Below are 25,523 nucleotides of genomic sequence, written 5' to 3'. Positions count from 1 at the left end.
TAATTTAAGACTTAATTGTGCATAGTTGTGAATGGTTGTATGTGACCACTTGAAAGGTGACCAGTCCAGAATGCAATCCACTTCCACAGCAAGGACCCAAATGAGGACAAGTGCTATGAAAATGAATGATGATATTAGCTGGTTACCAGTCAAGGGTGACTCCCTTTTTCTTTCAATTTTTTTCCACTTAAATTCTTATTATTTGTATTTTATTTGTGAATTGTTATGGATCTCAACATGTTTGTTTTTATTATTTCAAAATAGGAAAAAAAATGGCCGAAAAAAAAAACCAGACAGCGACGAAACGTCATTTCCGCCGTCATTCTCCGGAAGTACAGTTAATTTTTATTCACAAGAAAAAAACAGCTGGTGTACGAAAAAAAGAAAGCGTCAAAGTGAGTTCCCCCGTCAATTTCGTGTTCTTTTGTTGACATTATTCCAAAATGTGACGCCCAGTTAAACCTCCTGTCGCTGTGCGACGCTGCTGCTTTGTTTATTTGTCAGCGAGCCGCGTTTTGGTGCCGAGTTGCTAGCTTTAGCTTTAGCCACAACTACCATCACCGTTAATGTACACTTGTAGCTAACACGCTAGCCACTATTTGCTAACTAAATGCCCTGTCTAGCATCACAACCACTGCGCATTCGGGGTGTAAAATGTTTTACAAGGACACTGATATGCGTGCTAACGTCATAACTAGTGCGTGTCGTGTCGCGTTGGTTGTCCGCGGTGTCGCGCATCATTTTGGCAAGTGTTTACTTTCGGCTAGACGTCACCTACCAAACATCGTTTGGATATGTTCGTTAAATATTTTGGCGGCGTATTTCCACGTCGTCTATAATATTTTGATATGTGAGCGCATCTGAACTGCAGCTACAGTTACATGGCTTGAGTAGGGTTCACAAATAGAGTTGTATAACACCTTAACTAACATTTAAAATGCGAGCGAAACCTTATGTAGCTACATGTGTACAATTTCATTCATTAATTGGACGGCATGAAGACAACTCGTGCTTAATATACCCCACACCACAAGATAAATATTCTCTGAAATAGAGACATCCAACACTTTGCTGACATTGATTGCAAGGAAGGAAATCTGGTCAAATGTGGCCCAGTGGTCTGTCATATGTGTGTATCCAATTGTAAATACTGAGCAAATTTAACATTTACGATAGTCAGCCCTCACTGTTTTCTAAGCAGATCAGGGAGTTTAAAAAAAAATCCCTCAACCCACACCACACTACAGGATAATCCCTCTGAAAAATGCTTCATAGTCATTTCATTAACATGTTAAATTCTTTTCGACAGAATGCCAGCCTCAAAGCGAGGAACAGAGGAGCCCCTCGATCCTCAAGCGAAATTGAGGAGGCTGGAAGACGTCGGTGAAGCGCTCCAGTCCGAAACCGCACCGGCAATCAACAACAGGTCTCATAAAGAAATACATTTGCATGAAATTACAGATGCTGTTGCCCCTCGAACCAAAAGGAAACTTTCAGAAGAAGAAGAAGCCACGGAAGGAAACCCATCCAAGTCATCCCGACAGACTTCACCAATCAGCACTACTCTAGGTCCACCCGTCACAAAACACTCAAGTGCCTTCTGTCGGGAAGCTCCGTCAGATGATTTTAACACCGAGTTCAATGTCGCCAACACGCCCAGCGACAGCAGCAAGGACGGACTTTTCACTGAGAGCAACGAGCAGGGTTTCACAAAGAAATCCTCAAGCCGAATACAAACCAAGCCGGCCTCCGACTCGCCGCAGGTGAGTGAAGAGTTACCGTCCCCTCCAGCAGAATTTGTCCAGAATGAGCACAGTTATGGCAAATCATCAGACTCCAGTCTTGACAGCATTTCGGACACTACAGAAAACACCACAAAGGAAAGTACGGCAGCCAACATCATATTTACGGCTGAAGAAAAGGAGAGAAAAGAAGCAGACAACCAAAGGCTTCCTGCTAACCATCCCCTCGCATCGTCCTTGACGCATTCAGAGGATACTGCTGCTGCTATCAGAAGCCGGGCAGCGGGAACATTTTGTTCCAGCAACGGAGATGCACATCTTGAAAAGTTAGTCTGTGAACAAAATTGGCCGACTGGTTCCATCAGTGAATGTATAGAAACTGTGACGAGTGTTATGAAGCAGGATTTAACACAAAATACAGACCAGGAAAAGCATGACGTGACGGTCAGCGGTGTCTTAAAGAGACTTAATGATGTATCTGGTGAAGATCAGATGCCCCCAAACGCCAATGCTGAAGAAATTGTGTTGGAAAGTTGTAATCCTGAGACAAGCATTGAAGAAAGTTGTATACCCGAGTCAAATAGATGTCCAGATACTCAGGCAACAGAAACTAAATCCGACCAAAACCCGCAGGGTCATTTTAAAGAACTTCTAACTTCAACATCTGAGAGTCATCCATCCATCCATCCTTTTTCTGTACCGCTTTATCCCCACGGGGGTCGCGGGCGTGCTGGAGCCTATCCCAGCCGTCAACAGGCAGTAGGCGGGGGACACCCTGAACCGGTTGCCAGCCAATCGCAGGGCACATCTGGGAGTCAGATGCAAGAAAAATCAACTTTTACGGAAACTGGTACTAACTGGCATCCTCAGATTGAGAAAGTAAGACAGTCCGATAGAATTCCGGCCAGTAAGATTGAAGATGTGTGCCAAATTGAATTTGAGTGTAATAGAACTCTGGAAAGTTTGCCTGAGGTGCTTTCAAAGAAGACCGAAGATGTGCCAGAAGCAGTTCTCGCAGTGTGTTCAGTCGAGGAAAGTCAAATGGAAATGCCTGAAGTAACCGTAGAAGTAATGGAATCTGATATAAACCCAGCATGTCGTACTGAAGCAAATCTAAGTGCAACAGAGTCCGATAGTAAACCAGACACACCGACTGAAATGTTTTCAATTTCAGAGGAAACTATTCCCACGTCACAAGAGGTCCTCACTGAAAGTCACAATGCACAGGATGAAAGAAAGGCAAGTGGAACTCCAGAGAATACATCCATCATTCCATCCATTGTCTATACCGCAGCTGATGAAAAAAGGCAGACTGAAGTAACCTTCATAGATTTGCCAATTGTAAAGAAAAATGTTCCCGCAGCACAAGAGGTCCTCGATGAAAATCTTAATACACAAGTTGAAGAAACTCAAATAGAGAGCCGTGTTCAAGAAATGTTAACAGTGGAGTACTGTCGTCAATCAGAAAGTGGAAAATGTGTGTCTGAAAATCAATCGCTTTTATTGAAACCCACACCACCAGAGGTCATGGTTGACCAGTTAACCGTAGAGAGTCAAGTTGAAGAGTTCCGTGGAACCCTAAATAGTCAGACTGACCAAATAAATCCAGTTTCAATGGAGCCTGTTCAAAGCCCAGTATGTCCTGTTGAAGACAACATATTAGCATCAGCTTCACTTTCACAAGAAACTGAAAACACTCCAAAAGAACCCCTTGGCAACTGTTTTGTTACAGAGAGCCACATTGAAGAACATCAAATGGTGTCCACTGAAAAAAATCAAACAGAAGCGGAGGCAGGTAAAAACATTCAAAGTAATGTTGAAGAGTTGTCACGTTCACAAAGAATTGAACCAAGGCCACATGAGGTCCTCATAGACAGTTTAGAGGAACATCAAGAGGTCCTTGGCGATTGTTTTAATGCAGAAAGTCAGATTGAGGAGAAGCATATGGAATCTGATAGCAGAATCATCGCAAATCCCTTCAAACAAAAGATGGAGCAAGTCAACAAAAGCATCAACACAACTGAGGTGTCGACACCTCACTGTGAGTCGGCCGGCAAGCAAAACATCACGATGGAGATGCCCCGTCAACATGTCATCTCACAGCAGCAGACAGATGTGGAAATGCCCTCGGAGGGAAGAGTAACCGCTACGTTGCTTCGGGAGGAAATCAATAATCATTCCAGCCAAAATGACAATGAGGTTGCAAATATAAACTTGAAAATTATTCATGCAGAAACGGCGCCAAAGGCAAACATCCAGGAGAGCCCTGAAGTTAGCCATTGCACCACTGCTGTTACACAAAAAGGTTTAGGTCCTGAGAATTTCAAGACCGGTGGAACAGAAGAACTCAAAACTGCTATGGAGGAATCAGAAGAAGCGCACAAGAGAGTCGAGGTGAACAAAAGTCAGAATTTCAATGTCTGTGACTATGAAAACAAGTTTAATTTGGACTGTGTAGCTACACCTGTGAGTCCAACTGACCTCCAAATTCAAAGCACTGAAGAATCGGAAAATCCAAAAAGTCAAGCAGAACCAGATATGCATCCAACAGCAGACACAATGTCTTCTGAAGTTCTTGTAGAAGAAAGCCTGGAGGATGCAAAATTACTCGATGCTCCTGAGAATCAGGCGAAAGTATCTGAAGACATGGAGTGTGAAGATTCTGGTGTTCAACAGAATCAGGCTGCATTATCAACAAAGACTTTGTACGAGACACAAAAACTGGAAAGTGAAATGGTGGAAACCTCAAACTTGGAAATACATCGTGAAACAGAGTTGCTACATGAGACTTCTCAAGACACCACAACACATCATTCAAGTAAAAATGACACGGTGGACTTGAATCTTGAGCATGTATCACAAACAGCATCAGCCCCAGTGGATTCTGACTCAGCAGGAAGCAACGAAAAGCAAGAGGTCGCAGAACATATGCTGATCGTACGTGAAGGTGAAACCGGTCCTGATTTAACTGCCACTGGCTGTCATGGTAACAAAGGTACCACACAGTGTGTCACAGAAGTAGAAATGGTAGCAGAAGAAGATGACACAAATAAGAAGGTCAGCGAATCGACAGTTATCGTCTCAATCTTGGGGAACAATAAGGTCACCGAATTCATCACCAGAGATTCAAATGCTCCTGTAAACCAACCAGAGATGGACATACTGGCAACACCGGATTGTGTTTCGATTCCAACTTCTACTGAGGAAATACCAGTGCAGAATGAAGACATTGCTGAAGTTCAACTCAAGCATGCGGTACCGGAAATGGCAAACACTTCTAATGCAGTAACAAGCGTCATTCAAGGTGAAGAGGCGGCTGAAGTTGGCCTTGATCACATTGTTTTGAATGAATCTGTTCATTCTTTATTAGAGGAAAAGACGGGTTACCAAGATGATGAAGCTACCGCAAAGACAGACGGCTATCATGACACTGTAGAAGAAACAGCTGAAACTACTGAAGTCCAAGTTTTTGTTTTTGCCCAACCAACCGACACTGCTCCTGTACCCACTACTTCCGAGGAGCAGAGCGATGCAATAAGTCAATCACAAGTTGAAAACCAGATAGTGTACGAGCCTATTAGTAGCCCAGAGAGTATTGAAGATGCAGATGCTGCTATGGCACCGGAGAAGCAGGTTTTGTTCTCTTTTACGGACATATCGAGTGTTCAAGACACAAAAGAGGACTTGCCCAATGAATGCATGGAGGCCAGTCATTTCCAACTGGAAAATGAGCAGATGGCTAAAGAAGGACCAGTTGGCCAGAAAGCACTTGAAATGGTGACGGTCCCACTGACAACCATTTTTCCCGAGACCCGTGCAGAGGAAGAATCGGAAATGTCTTTACAGGTTCAAGATTTGGTGCCTTCGGAGGAGGAGGAACACATGATGGAGGAAAGTAAGAAGGCTAGTCCATTGCAAGTGGAAAATGATGAACAGCCGACAGGTGACCATGCAGCATTTGAAATGGACGTACAACAAACCACCAAAGTTCCAGGTCCAGACAGAAGTCCAGATAGCGACAAAGATGGGGATGCCGCCGTGGCTTTGGAGAAGCAATATTTGGCGTCAGACGAGGAGGTACAAAGTACTCGAGACAAGGCTAGTTATTTACACCCGGATAATAGCAGTACCGCTAAAGAGCAACCGACAGACAACCAAACCACGGTTGAAATGGAGGAAGTACAATTGACCACCACTGTCCCAGAGCATAAAGGAGATGCCACCACTGATTTGGAGAAGCAAGACTTGCTGTCTTCACAGGAAGTACCAAGTATTCAAGACAAAATGGACACGCTCGCCAATGAAAGCGCAGAGGCTCGTCATTTGCATCTGGAAAAGAATGAAAGTGCTCAAGAAGAACAGACAGATGGCCAAGCAGTAGTTGAAATGGAGAAACAACAGACTATAAAAGTTCAGCAAAGTTGTCCAGATAGTATCAAAGATGGCGAAGTTGCCATGGAGAAGCAAGTCTTAGTATCTTCGGATGATGTACCATGTAATCAAGTAATTAAGGAGGACTTGTCTCCGAATAAAAGTGAAGAGACTCATCGTTTGCAACTAAAAAATAAGACAGCTGCGGACGAATGGACAGTCCAAGCAGTAGTTGAAATGCAGGTCGAAAATACAACCAACATTTCAGAGACTTGTCCAGAGAGTAACCAAGCTGGAGATGTTGTTCTGGGTTTAGAGAAGAAAGAATTGGTGTCTTTAGACATGGAGGGGAAATTGCAACTGGTAAATGAGAAGACTGCTGAAGAAGAACAGACAAATTGCCAAGAAGCTTTTGAAATAGGTGTGCAAGAGACCTCCACAGTTCCAGAGACTAATCTGGAGAGAAACAGCGATGGAGATGGTGCTTTGGCTTTGAATAAGAGAGATTCGGTGTCCTCAGAAGATGTATCAAGTATCCAAGATGTGAAAGATGACTTGCAACTGGAAAAAGAGACGTCTAATAACGAACCAACAGATGGTAGTGTGGTTGTCGCAGATGTTTCTCAACACTTGCGGGATGATCTTCCTGCCGTGGACCTGCCACACGATACATCTGACGAATATGTAATTCTCAAGCCAGTCTCAGATAGCAACATTCACTTAGATATTGTCTGTCAAGCTGCCGTCGCGTCAGGTCTGTCTGACCCCAGTTTGGTGAACCAGGTGGATCCAAATTCTACCTTTGACGCAATAAATGGACCTCAACAGACCTGCCTTTTGAAGACTGAAGAGCCGCCCTCTGATGTCAAAGTTGATCCAGTGATACCTTCAAGTGAAGAGGCAAAAGATTTACCTGGACCACCTTCAGAAGAACCTTTTGAGTCAACTCCAGACAACCTCCTTCAACCACCATCCGTCACGGTTGAAACGACCAACTCGAAACCTCTAGATAAAAATGTTGTGGCGACAGAGGACAGCGGGGAAAACGTTGCCCTCCAGGAATTACAAATTCTGGAGGACATGGAGATCGGACATGAGATCGTTGTGGTTGAGATGGCGAACGAAGAAGACAGTGACGTTACGATAATAGACAAAGCTGACACTCAAACGCCTTCTCTTCAAGAGGCAGTGGAAAAGACTGAAAATAAAGATGTATCGAAGACCAACGATTCCTTCTTAAAGCCCGACGTTGACACCAAAATACTTCTTGAGAAACCTAAGAAGCAAGAAATGAACACCCAGGCCAGAACCAAAGCGCGTCTGGCTGCTCTGGCAGAGCAGAAAGCGGCCGCTATGAAAAGGACGGCCAACCGGCAGCAGCTCAACCTTTTAGCCTTGTGTCAGGAAATTGCTGAGGACATAGCCACAGACAGCACGCTGTTAAAGAGGATTGAAGAGGAAAAACAAGCAGCGGCCAGAAGCGAAGCCGCCAAGAAGGAAAATCCACCTGTGAGCATGCAGGAAGTAGCCCTTGTTGACGTCAAGCCTCCCGCTGAACCCGAAAGCTCCTCAACGCAGGGGCCCCCTGCTGAGGAGCCCCCTGTGGCGCAGCCTGCCGGTGCTGAATCCAAGCTGGCAGAGGATCCGCCAAAGAGGCGTTTCTTCGTCTCCCAAGTTTCCGTGCCTCTAAAGGCCCACGAGAAGAAGAAGCTAACTCGATATCAAAGGTTAAGACAGGTGGAACTGCAAAGGGAGAAGATGTCATGGGCGCGCATGAAGAAAATGAAATCCGACCAGGCAAATCAACTTTTCTCTGACATGGACTGGCAAGCTTCGATGTTACCACCTGCTCTGTTTTCCATCAATGCCACGACCGCTGACCCCGCACCAAAAAACAGTTCGGCCCCCCTTCCAACTCCCACCTTAAGTAGCAAACCGCCATCCCCTAAGCCAGAAGCTCCTGAGTCTCTCAAGAGTGAAACAAAAGCACCCCTAGCGGATGCCCCCAAGACTGAACCAGAAATCAAAACGGAACCCCCGAAAACAGAAAGTCCTCCGACTGAACCTCCTAAAGCCGAAATCACCAGAGTAACACGGCAAAGCAGTAAGGCTCAGAGCCCTCAGGTCACCCCTCCAAATCCCACCCCAAAAGTCACCAGGTCGTCCACCAGGAGGTCTCTACCGGCTGTTCCCCCACCCATGCCCAACGGACTTAAGGCGTCAAAACCGCAGCCTGTCGAGTATAAGCCATACAAACCGCGTCCCAGGTATTCACCTGATGATTTTGAGCTCGATGATGACCCGTTACCGACACCTCCAAAGAGGGTTAGTCCTCTACCGAGGCTTAACCAGTCTCACAGTCAGTCACATCCACCGGCCCAGTTGAAAGCCACACTTCAGCATTCCAGCCAGGCAAAACTTAAACCCTCGACCACCTCGGCTGGACAGATTCCATCACCGTGTCAATCAAAGCCCACCATTCCAACCCCAGCTCAATCCAAACCCACCTGTTCTCCCGGTCCACACATTCCCGTTGCCTCAAGTGCCCAGTCAAAAACGTCTGTCACCTCTGCTCCCGCCAAAGCGTCTCCATCAGTTGCGGTTCTGAAATCGAAACCCGCTTTGACTGTGTCGGTTTCACCTCAACTAAAAACAGCTGGCCTTGCCCCAGCTCAGACCAACCAGTCAGTCGTGGCTTCAAACACATCCCAGATGAAGCCTGGCACTCATCCAGCTGATGGAGTTGCAGGTCATGCCAAAACCATCCAGCTTCAACCAGCAACAGACAAGGAAAGCAAGGTAACAACCTGATCATTTCATTTCAAACATTTTTGTTAGTACTTGATGTAACAACAACAAAAAATGCTATTTTTCTAGGCTACCGCTGCTTCAAGTCCACCTAAAAGCCCCCCTCCTCCGAAAGAGAGCGCAAATCCGCCTGATACGCAGCAATGTGAAGGAGAGCCTGCAGGTCTGTTTATTTTTAAATGACTTGTTCCCTAATTCTTCAAAAATGTTGTGGCGTACCCATTATTATTGTTTTTCCCAAAGTTGCTGATCAGAGCCAAAACACCAACACCTCCAAGACAGTCCAGGATGGGCATGCGTCGGAAACATCCTGTCAAAAGTAAGTTCTGTACTATTTTCCTCGTAACAATTGCAATTTGTATTCATTTATTGATATCTATTTTTTTTTCCAGCGGTGCGGTGAAGGTGAAAGACAAAGCCACTCTGCAAAGAGAAGTGAGGAAACTTAAGGAGGCGGACAAAGACGACAGCCAAACTATTATTGTGAGTAAAGGAGAGAAAGAATCGCTCCTCCAGTCAATGTGTCGAGATGTAATCTTGCATTTTTTGTCTGTGTACCACAGGATGCAGGACAGAAGCACTTTGGAGCTGTGGCCTGCAGCGTATGCGGGATGCTGTACTCTGCCGCCAACCCCGAGGACGAATCGCAGCATTTGCTCTTCCACAACCAATTCATCAGCGCCGTAAAATATGTGGTAAGCGGATAGAGATTTTTTTCCATAATTCAGCTCATCTCGTAATACACCGAGAAACTTTGTCACGTTGTTGTTTATTGTGATTGCCAGGGCTGGAAAAAGGAGAGGATCCTGGGAGAATTTCCCGACGGCAAAATCATCCTGGTTCTGCCTGATGATCCCAAATATGCTCTCAAGAAGGTTGGAAAAGTTTTCCTTGCCATCATATCTTGTGCAAAGCACTAAAACACGACTCTCAAACTTGCATTTTGCTGCCCGGCAAGATGAATTTTTTGCAGCCCCAAAATGGCAGTTTTATGTTTACGGTATTCTCCACCGAGTAAACTTATCCTGTCGCCGCTCAGGTGGAAGAGATAAGGGAGATGGTGGACAATGATCTCGGCTTCAAGCAGGTGGGGACAAAGTGTCCCTCCCAGACGAAAACGTTCCTCTTCATCACCAACGACAAGAAAGTAGCGGGGTGCCTCATAGCCGAGCACATCAACGAGGTGAGTCCGCCGCCGGGACTTCAACGCTCGGCGCTCTTACGTCACCGCGTGTTTGGGGGCTCTGCGCAGGGCTACAGGGTGATCGAGGATCCCCAGCCAGAGGGCTCGGAAGGGGAGAAGCTGATGTTCGAACGGCAGAGGGCGTGGTGCTGCTCCACCACGGCCGAGCCGGCGTTGTGCGGGATCAGCCGCATTTGGGTGGTGAGCATGATGAGACGTCAAGCCATCGCCTCGCGTTTGGTCGAATGCCTCAGGTCGGTACCACCCTCGCTATTCTCCAACTCACAAATTGTTCCCATTTCTGTCACCGGGTTTCCCTAAGTGTCGAGTAAAAACACGGCTCAAAGTGCCTGGGAATCCACTTCAAAGTCGCTTTCGTTTTTTCTTTGCGCAGGAACAACTTCATCTACGGTTCGTACCTGAGCAAAGACGAGATCGCCTTCTCGGACCCGACGCCCGACGGCAAGCTCTTCGCCACTCATTATTTTGGCACCTCGCAGTTTTTGGTGTACAATTTTGTCAGCGGCACACACTCGAACCAGCCCAAAAGTGACTCGGTATGACGGTCGAGCCCGGAGGCGCGGGCGACATCGGGAGCGGTCACCCCCTCGCCAAAAAAAACGTCTGATCCACCTCCGCTTTTCTCCCCACAAAAAATGGACACGCACGTGCGCCTTGGTTCCAATCTCAGGATGAACAAATTCACACTTGATGTAGAAAAATTTGATTTATTTTCAAGCGACATCCGGTGGAAACTACCAAGGAGTATTGGGGCAACCCTGAAAAGAAAATAATGATCACACTACAAGATTCAAGGCGTAATTCAGGGCGAGAATAAAATTGAATATTTTCAAGCTAAAACTACCGTCGAAAAAGTTTTATCTTGAAAATAACAAGGAAAACAGACAAACCTATTCTCAGATTACCTCTTTAATATCAAATATGTACACCTCAAATGTACTGCTTCTTTTCTCAAATTTGACCTTATGATACGACTAAACTAAAAAAAAAAAAAAACATCTATCTCAAAAATATGCACCTATTTTGTTAAAAAAATAACGACTTGAAAATATACAACTTTTTATCTTTTAAATGTAAAGCCCAGTTTATTTTAGTTTCAATCAGAAAAATGTACAATTTTTTATGTTGAAAAGTAGACTAGCTCGAAAAGGATTCTTTTTTTTTTTTTATCTTGAAAATATACAAGTTTATTCTCGTAATACGATTTTGTTCTTGAAAATATACCGGTGTTTTTCTTTTGAAAATAAACGACTTTAATCTTGTAGATTTTATTTCCCCCCAGTGAAGCCCTAAAACTACTTCAGATCAAATGAATCCTGTCCCTTTTATTATGATTATGATTACTGTTTTACATTTTTATTCGTGTGCATTAACATATGCAATCAAGTGCATGGTGTTTCCCCCATCAATGGCTGCTCACTTTTTAAACCCTTTTACCACCTCCATCATAGTTTGTCACAACATTTCAAACTAACATTTTGACAACCAAATATCTGAAAAAGAATTGTTTAGAAGTGTAGCTGGGGCTATTTTTTTCCAAATATATTTTTTAGACGACATTATTACCTGTTGTTATTCCAAACTGAGCCATATACTGTTCGCTGTTAAAGCGACGAGGCATTGTAACCCAAACGAGTATTTTTATTTTTTTTTTACCCCCCAACACAACGGTCTGTCCATTACGCTTTGATGTTGTGCCTGAATTTAAGTGGCTTATTTTATTTTTACCTAGTGCTCAGTATCATTATCCTTTTCCTTGATAACTTACACTGTACCATATAAAATGGGTATGTAGATAAACACGCACTATAACATTTGTAATAAACAATGTGGGAAGTCTTCTAGGCTCTTTAACCCCCCCTTGTGCGTATGACTTTATGCATAGATGAGATTTATAAAAAAAAAAAAAAAAAAATATTTATTTAAACAATAAACTAAATGCATTGCAGCCTCCCTGCTCTCTTTCTAGGGACAGAGAACACTTACATGAGCAGTGACACCTAGTGGCCGGTTGTATAAACGCCGCCCCACCCTCCCCAAGCATATAGTGAGCAACAATAACTGCTGTGTACTGTTTTTCTTCTTTTAAAGTGCATTCCTCCACGCTCCTGTCACAACACGGGCCAGCACCAAAAAAAAGCTTGGAACAACAAAAACACTTCCTCAAGCGAGGAAAGATGATAGCAATCAGGCCGGGTTGAAAAACAACCAAGGTATCCGACCGCCGCATCTTGATTATTTGTCTGTGGGGAGTGACTTTGCTATTCAAACATGGTAAATGATGCAAGGGCATACATGTGGAAATAGTTTTTTATTATTATTTCACTGCAAGAGTTTAAAGACACAAAGTCATTACAGCTGCCACGTTTTCAACCAGTAAAACTGTTCTTTTGAGAACACAATTCAGCTAAGCACAATGTTAAATAACACCTCAAAATTGGGAACACACATACAGATCATTGAATTTGAACATTTTTCCTCCCATGTGACAAAAGTCAATAGCCAATCTCCAAGGTGTTTCTTCTACAACTAGTAATTTACCTTCTTTGTGTTCCAGTGGTGTGTGCCCCCTTCTCCCAGCTTAATTTTGGTTCTGTGCTCGGCAAGGTTAGGAGCATGGCATGCTGCCTTAGTCATCTGGAGTACACCACGTACACCTAAAACAGTAAGTACATCCTTGGCAATTTATTTTAGGGGGGAGATTTTCATGTTTAAAACCAAAAATGTTCAAAATCTTCACTTTACAAACTACCACGTACGAAAAATACACTGTACAGTGTGACCCGAACCTTGGGTCAAATTATAGCTGCACCTTTCGTGACATCTGACACATGCTGGGACTTGATCTGTCCTAAGAGCTTTAAAAAACAGATTACGCTAATTCTTCCCACAGCTTCTGTCCTCATGACGGACAAAAACAGTCAACAAAAACAAAATGCACGCCTGGAGTTACACAAGCTGCACTCAGGTGACAGTTGGATTCACATTTTGGTAACGTAAGGGAAGTAAATGTTCATCTTGTGTAAACGGGAAGACATTTAAAATGGAATATAAAAATTCTTCCAAATATGAAATATGGGAATTGAAACAAAGTACGCAAAAAATCAAATCAAAAGCGTCACATAGTTCTTTTAAGAAAATAAAAGATGCAGGCAATTACAATGGTTTGAAATTTTCAAATGTATCGTTACACTTCTTATCCCTTGGCTAACATTTTCCATGTGAAATCTCTGCATGCCTTTGAATTGATCAAATGACTTATTAAATCACAATACAACATCAAAATGAAATGATTGTTCATGCCAAGGCTATGGCAACATTCGAAAACATAGGCACCAAAGATGAGTCATTCTTTCACAAGATGGGACAGTTTTCACCGCAGAAGCTATATAAAACGTCCAACACGTCGGGTTCCTGGAGGCTTTGGTTCACCGCGCCGTGTCCTTTCTTGGGCTGCGTCACCACCACTGCCTCGCCGTCCGCCGGGACCACCGCCAACGGGTGTACCTTGTTGTCCGCCATCCCCACAGCGGAGCCATTTCTCATTTTGGCACCACTCTCCGATTTTGCTTCCTGGACGCTCTGTTCATCTTGAAACACCTCTGAGTCGCTGGTATGCGGCAAAGAGAAGTAGGTGCACCTTTTGGACTTTTTATGCTCTTCTGGTTCTGACGTGGTACTGAAAAGGGAATAGGGGGTGTCTTCCGAGCCGTCCTCATCTCGGGCGGCGTTGACCGGGTTCGTGTTGATTCCGGTCGGGTCGGAAATTGATTTCCGGATGAGAGAGTTCTCTCTGATCAGCCATCGTCCCTCGTCAATGGGAACGCTATCGCCGGGACCGACTTGCGCGTTGAAAGCGATGCAACGCGTGGCCTCAGTCAAGGTGTCCAACGCGCCGGTGGAGTTAAAGTACGACAACTCCGACGCCGCTTTGCATCTCGCCGTGTGAAAAGGCAAAGTGTTGGAATGCTTCTTTTTGTTTCTAGGGGCCGAAGGGGGCCTCTCTTGAGCTTTAGTCTTCCCGTAAAGCCTTTCGATGGTTCTCCTAACGAAGCCCTTGCTGATGGATTTCCGCACCGGATCTTCTTCACCGCTTGACCGCTCGTTTAACGTTTGTGTCCGATAGCCGTCTTTTTCCGATGTCTCAGAAAGCAGCGCTGCGTTCAGGCTCTGCTTTGAATTTTTGGCGAAACTCTTTGCCAGGAACATTTCCCGGATGCACTTGACCCTGTTGCCTTCAGGCTCCACGGTTACCACGCCGCTTGAGTCGTAGCTGAAGGATAGCGACGACTGCGGGGCCGAGCGGCTGGACTGATGAAACGTTTCAATCGACTCGTCGGACAACAGCGAGAGCTTTTTGGCTTGATCCTTGTGATACTGTTTTTTCTGGGCCTCAGCAACCTGCATCTCCAGAAGACTCACCCTGACCGCTACAGGCTGTGAAGTCACTTCATCAGACTGGTCTTTGGTACCATCCAATCTCTCACATTTTGTGTCCGTCACAGGGACTTGGTATTTTGCTAAATAGCCTTGTTCCTCCTCTGAGCCTGATACCTTCTCATAGAAGCTCAATTCTTCCTCAGCCGAGCTTTGTATTTGCTCATTTTCAAGCGCGGATGACTCTGCATGGTCCTCACGACTCAGGTCATTGGCCAAATCCCGAAGATGGTCTCTCTGTGGATCCTTCTTCTCGATTCCGAGTTCTTTATTCTCTTCGTCCTGTCCAGATATTCTTTCCTGTACAATAATATTCAAGCCCTTTTCTTCATCCAGACTTTGCATTTTATCTTTGGTCTGTGGTTGTGCTGTTTCTGAACTTGCCCTCCCGCTAGGATTCAATTCCACATAATAGTCATCTTCTTGTGGTTTATTCTCGTATTCCTCTTCCAAACATTGTTCCACGACTGAATGTGATGCGAGGTCCGGGTTCAATTCCCGCTGCCTTTCATCATCGTATGCCAACTCGTCCTTGTATTCCGCCATCCCAGAACTGCAACCCTCAGAATTTGCCTTCAGCTTCTCTTGACCCGTGCTTCTAACACCAACTGATCGAGACACAAGTTCCCCTTTAATGATTTTGGGTACGTCAAGACTTTCAATGAGGTCATCAATGGCGTTTTCCTCTTGATATGCGTCTGCGAGCTCCTGGAAGTCCTTCCAGCTGTCAAGAAGCTGCCTTGAGCACGACTTGCGTAAAGCCGACAGTCTGTCTTCGAACAGGTGGGAGTTCTCCATGCTAGCGATTTCCTTCAGGGATTCCATCATTCTCAAAGCCTCAGCACAGCTCACGTCGTTCGCCTTCACCTGGTTCACATTGAGGTTGGCAATGCTGTCTTTAAGAGCCACGATGGACAAAAACGCCAGGAGGACTTTGGCCGAGGAACCAAACGTGGAGGCCACATGGGAGGAGAAGTCTGGCACACTGTTGGTCATTTCCAAGCTCGATGGACTTTGAGCGACATACTGGATGGACTTGATGGAGCAGCAAACGCTCTCAAGGACAGATTCCATGTTTGGCTGGACAGATTCCATGTTTGGCTGGTCAACGATGTTTGGCAGATCGACTTTTGTGTCGTTTGTGGATTTTTCTTGATCTTGCATTTGAAGCTCATCAATTGGTTCAGCAGTTTCAACAGATGGTTTTATGGCCTGCAGAAGGTTCATCTGCTTTCTCTGGGATTGTGTTTTTCTTATACCTGCAGCCTCTGAGTCTGATGACAAATTTCTGGGGAGCATCCTTTTGGAGTTTTCTCTGACCGGAGGCAATGCTTGGTCCATCGATTTAGTTTGTTTGCTTTGTTTTGATTTAGGGAGCGTCTGCCTTTTCTTTGGCAAGGGGCTGACATTGGGTGATGTTTTCTTGACCCCTGAATGGCGTTGTAATGATTGGGATCTTTTAGATTGTGATTTTGGACTGCCCATGATTTGTAACGGCAGATTATTCGGAGATGTTAGAACCTCACTTGATGGCGTACTGAATGAGGACAGCCTCTCCTCTGAGGGAAGACTTTTTGGAGACGCTGAAAAGTTGCTGTTTACATCCGAGAGCGATTGCTGTCGCTCTTCATTTTTACATACGGTAAATTTATCCATACAAGACTTTCTCAGGGACATTTTTCTTTCCAGAGACACATTGCTAACCAAAGGTGCTCTTTTGATAGACTCAGATCTTGATAAGGTTTCTTCCTCCTTTGAAACCACAGCTTCCATCATTTGAGTGATTCTCATGACACGCTGGGCGTGCGGTAAAGCCTGGGCAGATGGCGGAGGATTATCTGACGTTTGACTTCTCTCTGATAGTTGCACGCAACTCGGGTTGCAACTCACGTGATATTCGGGGTCGGATTCTTTCTGTATTTCTTCTCCAGGCGGAGGTGGTTGAATAGCAGAAATTTCTTCGAGTCTTCTGATATTAGTTTCGCTCCCAGGTGGCATCTCATTGATTTTAGGCTGAGCATTTATTCCTTCTCCATTTGTCTGAAGATTTGATGGCGCCATCTTGTTCTCCAAGGATTGGATTCTCTCTCTGACAGAAGTTCCTCGTACATCCTCAGGCGATGTTTGCATTGTCAATTCTCTGGTGTTCTCTGCCGAAGCCTGAATTTCTGTCTGACATTCGGTGGATTGGTTAATATGCACTTTCTTAAGCCAGTTTTGGACATATTCGTTAGCAACAGAGCTGGAGGAGTCAAAAGCGGGAAGGGACATTTGTTCACTGACATTACGATGCGTTTCTCCATGCTGAGTCAGCATTCCGCGTGCCTTTATGTTTGGTTTCTGGTGTGTTTTATCTGGTGGCTTTGTGCTCTTTGCTCCAGCGTTGCCCTCCCTGCTTTTGGTTGTTCTCCTTTTAAGGTTTTTCAGGCTTTTGGCTGGTTTTAATTTATTCCCGTAAATTCTCCTGATGAACCCAGCACTGGAGAACGGTGTCGCTTTCTTGTGTTTCTTGGCATTTCCCGATGAATTTTCTCTCTGCCTTTTACCAGGCGACAGAAGACGTCTCAGGCCTTTCCTTGTTTTTTGGGGAATCCTTTTGGTCTTAGGCCGAGGTTGTTTTTCTTTGCCTTTGGTAGGCTTGGCTACTTGTCTCATCTCTTTTATTCTGCCATGCTTAGGAGAAGGCAACTCTGCTGTTGCAAGCTTGTTCCCGGCATTCCAGATGCCAACAGAGTCGGAGGATGTCGAGGGTTCCCACGATTCCTGTTCAAACTCGTCGTTTCTGTGTAGATGTCCGGTTTCTGAAGTGGTGGGCCTTGGAAATGAACTTAAGTTGGCATTATAATTATCCTGGCAAGTTTGCTGTTCATAAATATGCAAGACGGTTTCCGTGATCTCCTCCCCGCTGGATTCCACATGCATGATTTCATCCGATTTATACGATGACATGTTTGCGCTGTTCACACCGTTAGTGTCAACAGAGTTCAGCCTTCTCGGCTTGGGGATGGGCCTGGTTCTTCTCTGCCTCACCACGCAATACTGCTCGGTCAGAGCTCCATTTTCTATCTCTTCCTGGTAAGAGTAAGATTCAATGGATCCACTGCTCTCCATTGAAGCTTGCTTCTTTCCGATTTGTGTTTCTCCCGGGGTTGGCGCACTCCTAGGAGATGTTGCCTGCATTTTGACATCTTCTTCATAGCTGCTTTGAATTAAAATCCCATTGCCCAATGGCGGCGGATTCTCGTCGTTGCCGTCGTCTTTGGATTCATCCTTGATGGTGTGGTCGGAGGAGATTGTGGCGGGACAGCCGTCCTTCTCCGACTCCAGCTCGGGAAGACTCGTCACATTAAGCTGATTGGCCATGCTGGAACGGGTCAAGGTGGTCGTCCAGTGGAGCATCTCCTCCTCCTTGACGGTCAAGCGCACCTTCATCTCCACCGAAATGCTACCATCTTGGTTCACTCGAAAGGACTTCTCAATGTCGTCCTCGTCAGGCTGCACGCATTCCAGCTCGTCGCCTTCTGTTTCAGCCACGACATGTCCGGACTCGTATCCTATGGAGTTGGTGGGATGGGTGGGGAGGTCACAGGAGCTTTCCATGAGGGAATTGTGAATCTTGTTCACGATGTAACGCTCAGAGGATGCGGAGAAGTTCCTGGACTTGGAACCGTACGACGGTGATTTCTTTTTTTCTTCTCGATGTTAGAAGATTTCATGCAGAAGTGGAGGATGAGCAGGATACCCAGGAGGCATGAAAGAAGAAGAGAGAAAAACAATGTCTACGAGTAGTCAGGCTGACAGATACCGTATGTAGGTCATCTACGGTGTTATGCGTAATGACATTGTGTCAGCACTTTCTCCGGCTTTGTCTTGTGGTACCAGGTGGATAACGCGTCACGTGACTAAAAGGCCCTTCGCGATTCAAATGAATTCGACTTACGATTCAGCGCCTTCAGTCTCCTGACGCTCATCCGGTTCCCGGGCAGCCTCATGGACCCCGATGATTTTCGGACATTGTAGTTTGCGGGTTTGAACGGCTCTTTGCCCGCTGCCACCACTACGCCGGAACACAAGATCAAGCTCGGGAGCCCTTCAACCTTCAGCAAACGAAACAAAAGTGTCACTTTCAGGGAGCGAGACTGATTTCATTGGAGTCATAACTGATAAGGCCATCTTCTCGGATCTTCTCAGTTGAAATAAGATCCCTGACCAGTTGCCTTACATGGCAGTATCCCAGAATGCAATGTGAGAGATTAGGGTGGATGCTAAAGAAGCTTAAGACTTTCCCTTTATGGGACAGGGCAGTGATAAGTGTTCTATATGAGCCGGTCGTGCTGCGTTCTCAAAGCGGAAACATAAAAACGTGGATGCACTTACGCGTCTGCCATCGGCCGTGTGTAGCTTCATAACGTGGAACTGCATCATCTCCGAAATATATTCCAGAATCCACTCAAACGTGGCCGTGCTCCTCTTTTGGAGCACCATTGCGTGTTTGACGGAAGGGTCTCCATTCCGAAAGACCACCAGTCTCTTTGGCGTGCGCACGAGCACGGGTTCTTGCCGCCCAGGGAAAGCCCTGGCCCGTTGCAAGTTCCGCCGCCGGGAACTCACCGGCCTGGCGTGATACCAGGGTGCCAATTTCTTCCTGGCCAGTGCCAGGTTGATGGGCTTTACTTTGCGGTTGTCAGAACAGATGTAGGACTTGCCGTCCTCCAGCTCGTCCAGTGTGTTGATGGCGTGAACCCCCCGGGGGGTGGTGATGTTCCTCACCCCGAACGGCAACGGCACCTTCTTGGACAGGCTGTCCAGGAGGGCATCGAAGGTTTTAAAGGTGCGGTTGTTGACGACCATACGCAGGCCGCCAAACTGAGGATCGCCGCTCTTGTAGAAGCACACGCGTTTGGACAAAATGGGGTCGGTGACGCTAACACGGGGGCTGCCCAAGGTGCGCAGACTCCCCGACGACTGGTCAGGGGGGATCCCGCGAAGGCCCGAATCGTTCATTTCTGTCTTATTGGCTGTGAGGGAGGAGAAGATGATTGCAATGTTTAGCTCGCAGCTTTTCTTGAATTGAGGACTGCAGCTAAAAATACACGCAGAGCTTAACAAACAGATCTTACACCGCTTCGCTCTTTTTGTTTCACATTTTCAAAAGAAACGAGGCATTTTAAAGCACAAAAACATCTCTGTCCAGGAATGCATGTAAAATCACGATCATAGAAAATATTTTTGATGACTTTGTTTTCTCTCGTAAATCTGAAATGGCAGTCTTTTCCAAAATAACAATTCACCTCTATGTTCTTATATGAACGATTACAGAAGCATTCCAAGTGATTTTAGTGTTCATTTCCGTCTGGTTAATTCTGACTTGAACCTTCAATTGACTGCTTGGCTAATACATTTTCTAATACCTCTTGCGTAAAGCAAATTCCATATAAATAAATAAATATGATAAAATATCTTCATCCAAAGCAGTATTTTTATTAATTATTTGGAATAATTTTGGAGAAATTTAATAGACTCTGAGCGATTTGTGGTTTCTATATTCCAAATTATACCACAACAACAATAATAAGAATGCAAAACTCACCTATGCTGTCATTATAAAAAAAAACCTGCAATTTTCTTCTTTTGAAATCTCTAAAAACCACGGTGCTCTACATCCCGACTTGTGGCCGGCTTGCTACCACGGCAACTGTTTATTTTGGGCCGTTCTGTTGCGGCTAATTTGCTTAATCTTTGCTCGGTGCTAATCTCCCCACGCTAGTGCGACACACGCAGGGCCATGGTTTCATTCACGTGTCCACGGTTAAGGGTTGCCCTTAAATCTGCGCCGATGACCAACTTGGACTCACGAGTCCTCTTTGTTGTGTTTTTCTAACGGCATCTTCAAAAAGTTGCCGGCTTTCGGGGAAGGATGCTAAAATGAAAAACGGGAGTGCGCGGTCGCACGGTCTAATCTCATTGAGAAGCTCTGCCGTAAGAAGGATTAAAAGCTTGCTCACTTGCGAGACCCTCCCCGAAAACAGCCGCTAAGTGACAACAGCAAAGCCTCGGCATCCAAAATCCGATCTTTATTTACGACCCTCTCCAAAAAGCCTCATCAATACATAGTTTCACACTCTCATAAGAAGAACAACTCATCAAGCCAACACGAGGCTGGTGAGACTGGTTTGTGATTTGTCAATGTGAGGCCCAATTTCAACGTGGCCCTCGAGTACAAAAAGTTTACACACCCTCGTCAGCGTAGGAAAAGGCGCGTAAAAGATAAGGCGCCCACTCCCACGTGCCATTGATTGGAAAAGCAGCCAGGAATGCCGAGCTCGTCATCCCCAAAACAACAGCGAGTGCTAAATGCCAGAAGTTCCAAGACGGGAAGTCAAAGGCCGCTGGAGGAGGAGGAGGAGGAGGAGGGGGGGACAATAGAGGAAGCCCCAACGCCCCTCCCCTCCTCAAAGTAAACAGTTTGCCTGCATGCCCCTCATTCCTTTCCACAAGTGAAAAGATAAGACAGCGGGCAACACGTTTATCCATCCCATCTATGCACACCCGCTTATGACTGGGGGGGATGTGGCTGTGTTCAGAACGAGCCAATCGATTAATCAATTAAGACCTTGTTGGAATGTCGGCGTCCCAGCAGAAAATCTCTGAATACTATCAATAAAAATATCCATTTTGTCACCGTCGTCCACTGATTTTTGAATTTCTCGGATCGAAAAGGGCCTCCTGGTTTCCCCGATGGAGATCGGTATGTAGCGTGCCAGGAGCAGGACTGTAGTTTTTCCGATTTGTCCCTCTGCCGTCATCGCACGTGAACGGGTCGCTCGCCCGCACGTCAATCCCCAACGCCGCCTGGCAGCTATTTTAAGGGGCGGGCGGCAACTAATTGGCGCCACGCAAGCTTCCAGCCTGGCCTGTTAATGGGAAAAAATGCGTGCGGGGCTAAATCGGTCGCGGCGGTGTGCAGCTGCCGTCGCGTGGCTAAACTCGGCGTCTTGTCGCGCATGGCGACCACTCACGCGGTCGCAAGTTGAACAGGACCGGCCGGCATCTGTCGCATTGCCGCCGCCACTGCAGCGGCAGCCGCTGCCGTCTTCTCCGGGCTCCACATTCCTCCAGTGATTTCCCAAAATTCAATTAGAAGCCTTGCTGCAACATGGTGACCATTCGCTTTATTAGTATTCTGATTATGAAATATTTGACTCAGTGCCCAAGCTTGTGTTTTTCCAAGTTTTATTTACACAAGCTAAGCTTGCCGTAAATCGCTCAGCACTTCTCCACCGAGCACCCCATCATTCAATTAGGCGGCCATTCCCTTCACAAGCTTTACACTTGTCCCCATCTCGGGTTTTATTGAGAGATTTCCACCCTTGGGTTAGATTTATTATGCTAAAAAAAATAAAAAAAACGGGTCAACAAAGAGCAAGTGATACATGCGAGGCCTATAAAATGTCAACACACACCTGTAAATGCTAGTTTAAAAAAAAAAAGAATGAAACCAAGCCAAATAGTTTCAAAAAGTGTGACATGTACAAGTATTACAAGAGAAGTAAAAATAAATGACTGAAATAATGTAGTTGCACAAGTGTGCACACCCTCCTGAGTCAGTAACATAGTGAAGGTGAGAGCTTGCGTGTCTGTATTATCCCGCCACCTGGTGGCCAAAGTACGCACAGCAGAAGGGCCTGCACGAAACGTGACGCACAAGTTCTTTTATTCTTTACATTTAATCCTATTTTAACTATCTCGTGTTGTACTGTAGTCAAAAATGAAAAAGAGAAAGGGGAAAAAAAAGAAATTGTACTTTTTGTTCAAAATAAAATGTAAATACATCATATATATTTCAAGTCAAAATAAAATCACTTCACTAAAAACAATCAATGCCACGATGAAGTCATTGAATGAAAATGTATTTTACATGATTTCCTTTGCGATTGCAATGAATGCTCTTGTGAGGTCACTACTCTGTAGCTCAGCTGCCTCCTAGTGGTGTCTTTAGCAAGTACAAGCCCAACATTCAACGTCTCTTTTTTGTTTTTTAGGGGAAGTGCTACCAACCATCCAAAAAAGGTCGGGGGGGGTGTGAATTTCACAGAACGGCGCTTCCTGTCGGACACGCACGATGACAGGATGTTCCCATACCGTCTTTCATGCATGTCAAGTGGAAGTGGAGACAGGTGCGACACAACACACATTTGTCTCATTTTCTCATGGCTCGGGTGTTTCCCCTCAAATCCACCAAAGACATTGATTCTTTGTCAAATAAGTTTGTCAAAAACACTGAGCCATGATCAAATCCAAATCGCTAATATACAAATTCAGTAGATATACTATAAATCCCACATTGTTAATTCCACCTCTATTAAATATTGAATACACATAACTTACTTATTCATTATACATGACTTACATTTCAAGTGCTTTAATTAAATTGCCATTTTACATCTTAGTAAAGTGAAACATTGTTGCACTTGAGTGACACTTTTGTTCGAGGTTTCAAATGCCTGAATTTTATAGTACATCTTTGCTCCACACGAATGAAATGTTACATGGTACATTAATTCTTTCTCGCAACGATGTGCTTGTAGTAGTTACTTTGATTTTTTTTTTTTTTTGTATGGGTGAGGTGTCCCCCTCTCCACGTCCTTGACTCCTGATTCACTCTTGTGAGTGATTGTCTTCCTTTTCCCGCGGCTGAGTCACGCCCATTGTTTGGTCTTGGCCGGCGTCCGCCTTCAAACGAGAAGGTGGTGCGCCGGCTGAGTGTGCGATCGGCCAGTAAAGTGGGGCGGCGGCGCAGGAAGCTGATGTCATCATCTGACTTGTTCGCTTATGGACGCCAGCTAAATATTGTCCCGAATGCCACGGGGGGATTGAGGAGTGGATCCCTGGCGGCCTGCCGCTGCGCCGGCTCCAGGCTAGCCGCCCTCCAGAAAAATGAAAAATTGTTCTGTCTGTTTGCTGCGGAAGAAAAAGAAAAACCTCAACACATTTTTTGCTACTTTAGCAAAACCATCATATTAGTTATTTAAAAAAAAAAAAAAAGCTCAGGACTGCAGTGTTATGTTTAAACATTCATCTCTGTGATGAAAAAAAAAAAACAGAACATGAAAATGATGGAGCGTCCAACCCGTTACTGATGAATAACAAATGGTGCGTATTAGGAAGCTAGCTTGCTTATGATTATGAAAAGCAAATGGAAAAATGTTTGAAAAGGTCAGCAAGTGACAAGCTTGGGGGGGTGCGCGGGCGGGTGTTAGCTGATTAAGTCATTGATAGTAGATTGCACAAGCGGCCTTTTGGGACAGCTGCAGTCGAGGGAGGGCCGCGTCCAAAGGGGCTGGCTAATCCGCACGCATGCCGCCCCGACCGTCGCTTTTATGGTGTCGGCCGCGCACCCGCGTACGCTTGTGATGCGCGCTAAATTTAGTCACACGCACACACACTGACTCCATCGTTTATTTTCCTCCCGATTCCATCACACGTGTGCCGGCGTAAAAATATCTTCCAAAATATGCCTGTCATGCTAAATCAAACAGGTAGCAGGCGCTAGTTTTTTTTTTTTTTTGTTTCCCCCCCCCCCCATCTTTCCAGCTACTGGACTTTTAGCATTTGCCACACACACACACACGTCTGCATCATATCTTAAGATTCAGTGCCCCCCCTTCCCCCATAGAGAAAGAATCCTTGTGTTGACTTCTTGTCAGTCAGTCTTTGTTAAACCTTTAAGTCTTGGACCTTCTTCAATTTCCCAACAGAATCGGCGAGCCTCTACAAAAACTCCTCATTTTGTCTGCGGTACATAAGCTCCGCCCCCATCTTCTGTCCACACACACCTTACAAAATGTACAAACACGTTTACGCTCGGATTCTGCAGCTCGGAAGAGTTTTGCGCCCCGCTGCGACACTTCTGCTTATGAGCAATGAGCACTGCAGCGATATAAAAAAAAACATGGAAGGGGAGGGGCTTAAAGAAGTAAAACACAAATAAAAAGCTGATGTTGCAAAGCCACTTACCTGAGATCGCAATCGGCCCCCGGGCGTCGTTTTCACTCGCTGCCGTTCTGCTCTGGTTGTAGGACGACGCAAAAATAATCGCGTTCAAATCAATTACGTCGATGCTCGCTAATGCAGGTGACCCCCACCCATGTTGCCCTGGCCTGGGGGTGCAGGTGGGGGGTCAGGCCTCTGAGCCTCTTGTTATGCAGCCAATAGCTGCAACAACAGGCGCAGCCCCAATTGAAACGCATTCACGGCAATTAGAAGGGATTCTCCTCCATGACCCCGGGGCCAACTAGGAGGCACGCACATGCACGCAACTCTGCCACATGTTTCCTCCAAAGAGCTAAAAAAGGGAGCTGCAGGTCAGGGTGGAGAGCCTCTTCCTTCCAAACCAGGAGGAATAGCTATTTTTAGAATGGGACATTGTCATCTAGAGATACACCAAATCCAATACAAGAGATAACAAGCCCGTTTGAAATGAGCAATAGGAGTTGTATGAGGCCTTAGCGACGGGAAAACAAAAACAAAGGCATCAAAGTGAGCGTAAGTTGTTCGCCAGGCTCGGCGCTGACCCATAGTGTCAATCGCGACATCGTGTACAGACAGGATTTCCGCCGCCGTGTAAACTGCCCTCTCGGGCTGCCGCAACAAGGCGCCGTGTGTAGCTCATGCTCACGCGCGCACACGGAGGTCAGCCCCGGAAGCATCCGGGCCAGGAAGCCCGGCCGGGTCAGGTCTCCCTCCCCTCCCGCGCCGGGCTTCCAGGTGAGAGCGCTGACTGAGCTGGATGAAAAATAAACAAGTGTAAAATAGAGAATGTGGGAAAACATCCCAAAAGGAAGTCAAACACATTTTGTCAAAGGACAACAAGGAAAAAAAAATTAATTTTGTAAACCCAGCACAGACTGATAAGCGGCCTACCACCTCAAACGCAATAAAAGAAGACAGGTGTTGATTTG

General features: G+C 45.7%; 2 protein-coding genes across 3 annotated transcripts; one reads left to right on the top strand and one right to left on the bottom strand.

Annotated features, from left to right (window-relative positions):
* Positions 1 to 311: 311 nt before the first annotated feature.
* On the top strand, positions 312 to 11,964 carry LOC147041502 (uncharacterized). Of its 2 annotated transcripts, XM_085938828.1 has the most exons (11): positions 312 to 395; positions 1,310 to 5,046; positions 5,113 to 8,912; positions 8,991 to 9,084; positions 9,165 to 9,240; positions 9,314 to 9,404; positions 9,485 to 9,616; positions 9,707 to 9,796; positions 9,961 to 10,104; positions 10,174 to 10,358; positions 10,499 to 11,964. In XM_085938828.1, exons 2-11 carry the CDS (start codon positions 1,311 to 1,313, stop codon positions 10,665 to 10,667), a joined length of 8,517 nt encoding a protein of 2,838 aa, XP_085794954.1. In that variant the 5' UTR covers positions 312 to 395; position 1,310; the 3' UTR covers positions 10,668 to 11,964. The 2 variants fall into 2 exon arrangements, with proteins under 2 accessions (XP_085794954.1, XP_085794953.1); XM_085938827.1 differs by having other exon boundaries at positions 1,310 to 8,912.
* A 1,515-nt stretch (positions 11,965 to 13,479) lies between these two features.
* On the bottom strand, positions 13,480 to 19,566 carry LOC147041501 (uncharacterized). The gene is made up of 3 exons (XM_085938829.1): positions 18,940 to 19,566; positions 18,503 to 18,659; positions 13,480 to 18,254 (listed from the first exon to the last, which is right to left on the bottom strand). The coding sequence occupies exons 1-3, from the start codon at positions 19,564 to 19,566 to the stop codon at positions 13,480 to 13,482; spliced, it is 5,559 nt and encodes a 1,852-aa protein (XP_085794955.1).
* Between the last annotated feature and the right edge of the window lie 5,957 nt (positions 19,567 to 25,523).

This window comes from Syngnathus leptorhynchus, chromosome 19 (genome assembly GCF_054491065.1).
Source record: "Syngnathus leptorhynchus isolate UIUO chromosome 19, UIUO_Slep, whole genome shotgun sequence".
Lineage (NCBI taxonomy): Eukaryota > Metazoa > Chordata > Actinopteri > Syngnathiformes > Syngnathidae > Syngnathus > Syngnathus leptorhynchus.
Note: the sequence above shows the minus strand (reverse complement) of the source record. Positions and strands in the feature narration are given on the sequence as shown.

Coding starts and splice junctions, on each gene's coding strand:
- LOC147041502 (XM_085938827.1), top strand. CDS start 1,311: ATGCCAGCCTCAAAGCGAGGAACAGAGGAGCCCCTCGATCCTCAAGCG. Junction 9,405..9,484: donor ACGACAGCCAAACTATTATT/GTGAGTAAAGGA, acceptor TGTGTACCACAG/GATGCAGGACAGAAGCACTT. Junction 10,359..10,498: donor CGTTTGGTCGAATGCCTCAG/GTCGGTACCACC, acceptor TTCTTTGCGCAG/GAACAACTTCATCTACGGTT.
- LOC147041501 (XM_085938829.1), bottom strand. CDS start 19,566: ATGAACGATTCGGGCCTTCGCGGGATCCCCCCTGACCAGTCGTCGGGG. Junction 18,660..18,939: donor ACACGGCCGATGGCAGACGC/GTAAGTGCATCC, acceptor CGTTTGCTGAAG/GTTGAAGGGCTCCCGAGCTT. Junction 18,255..18,502: donor GAGACTGAAGGCGCTGAATC/GTAAGTCGAATT, acceptor AACATCGAGAAG/AAAAAAAGAAATCACCGTCG.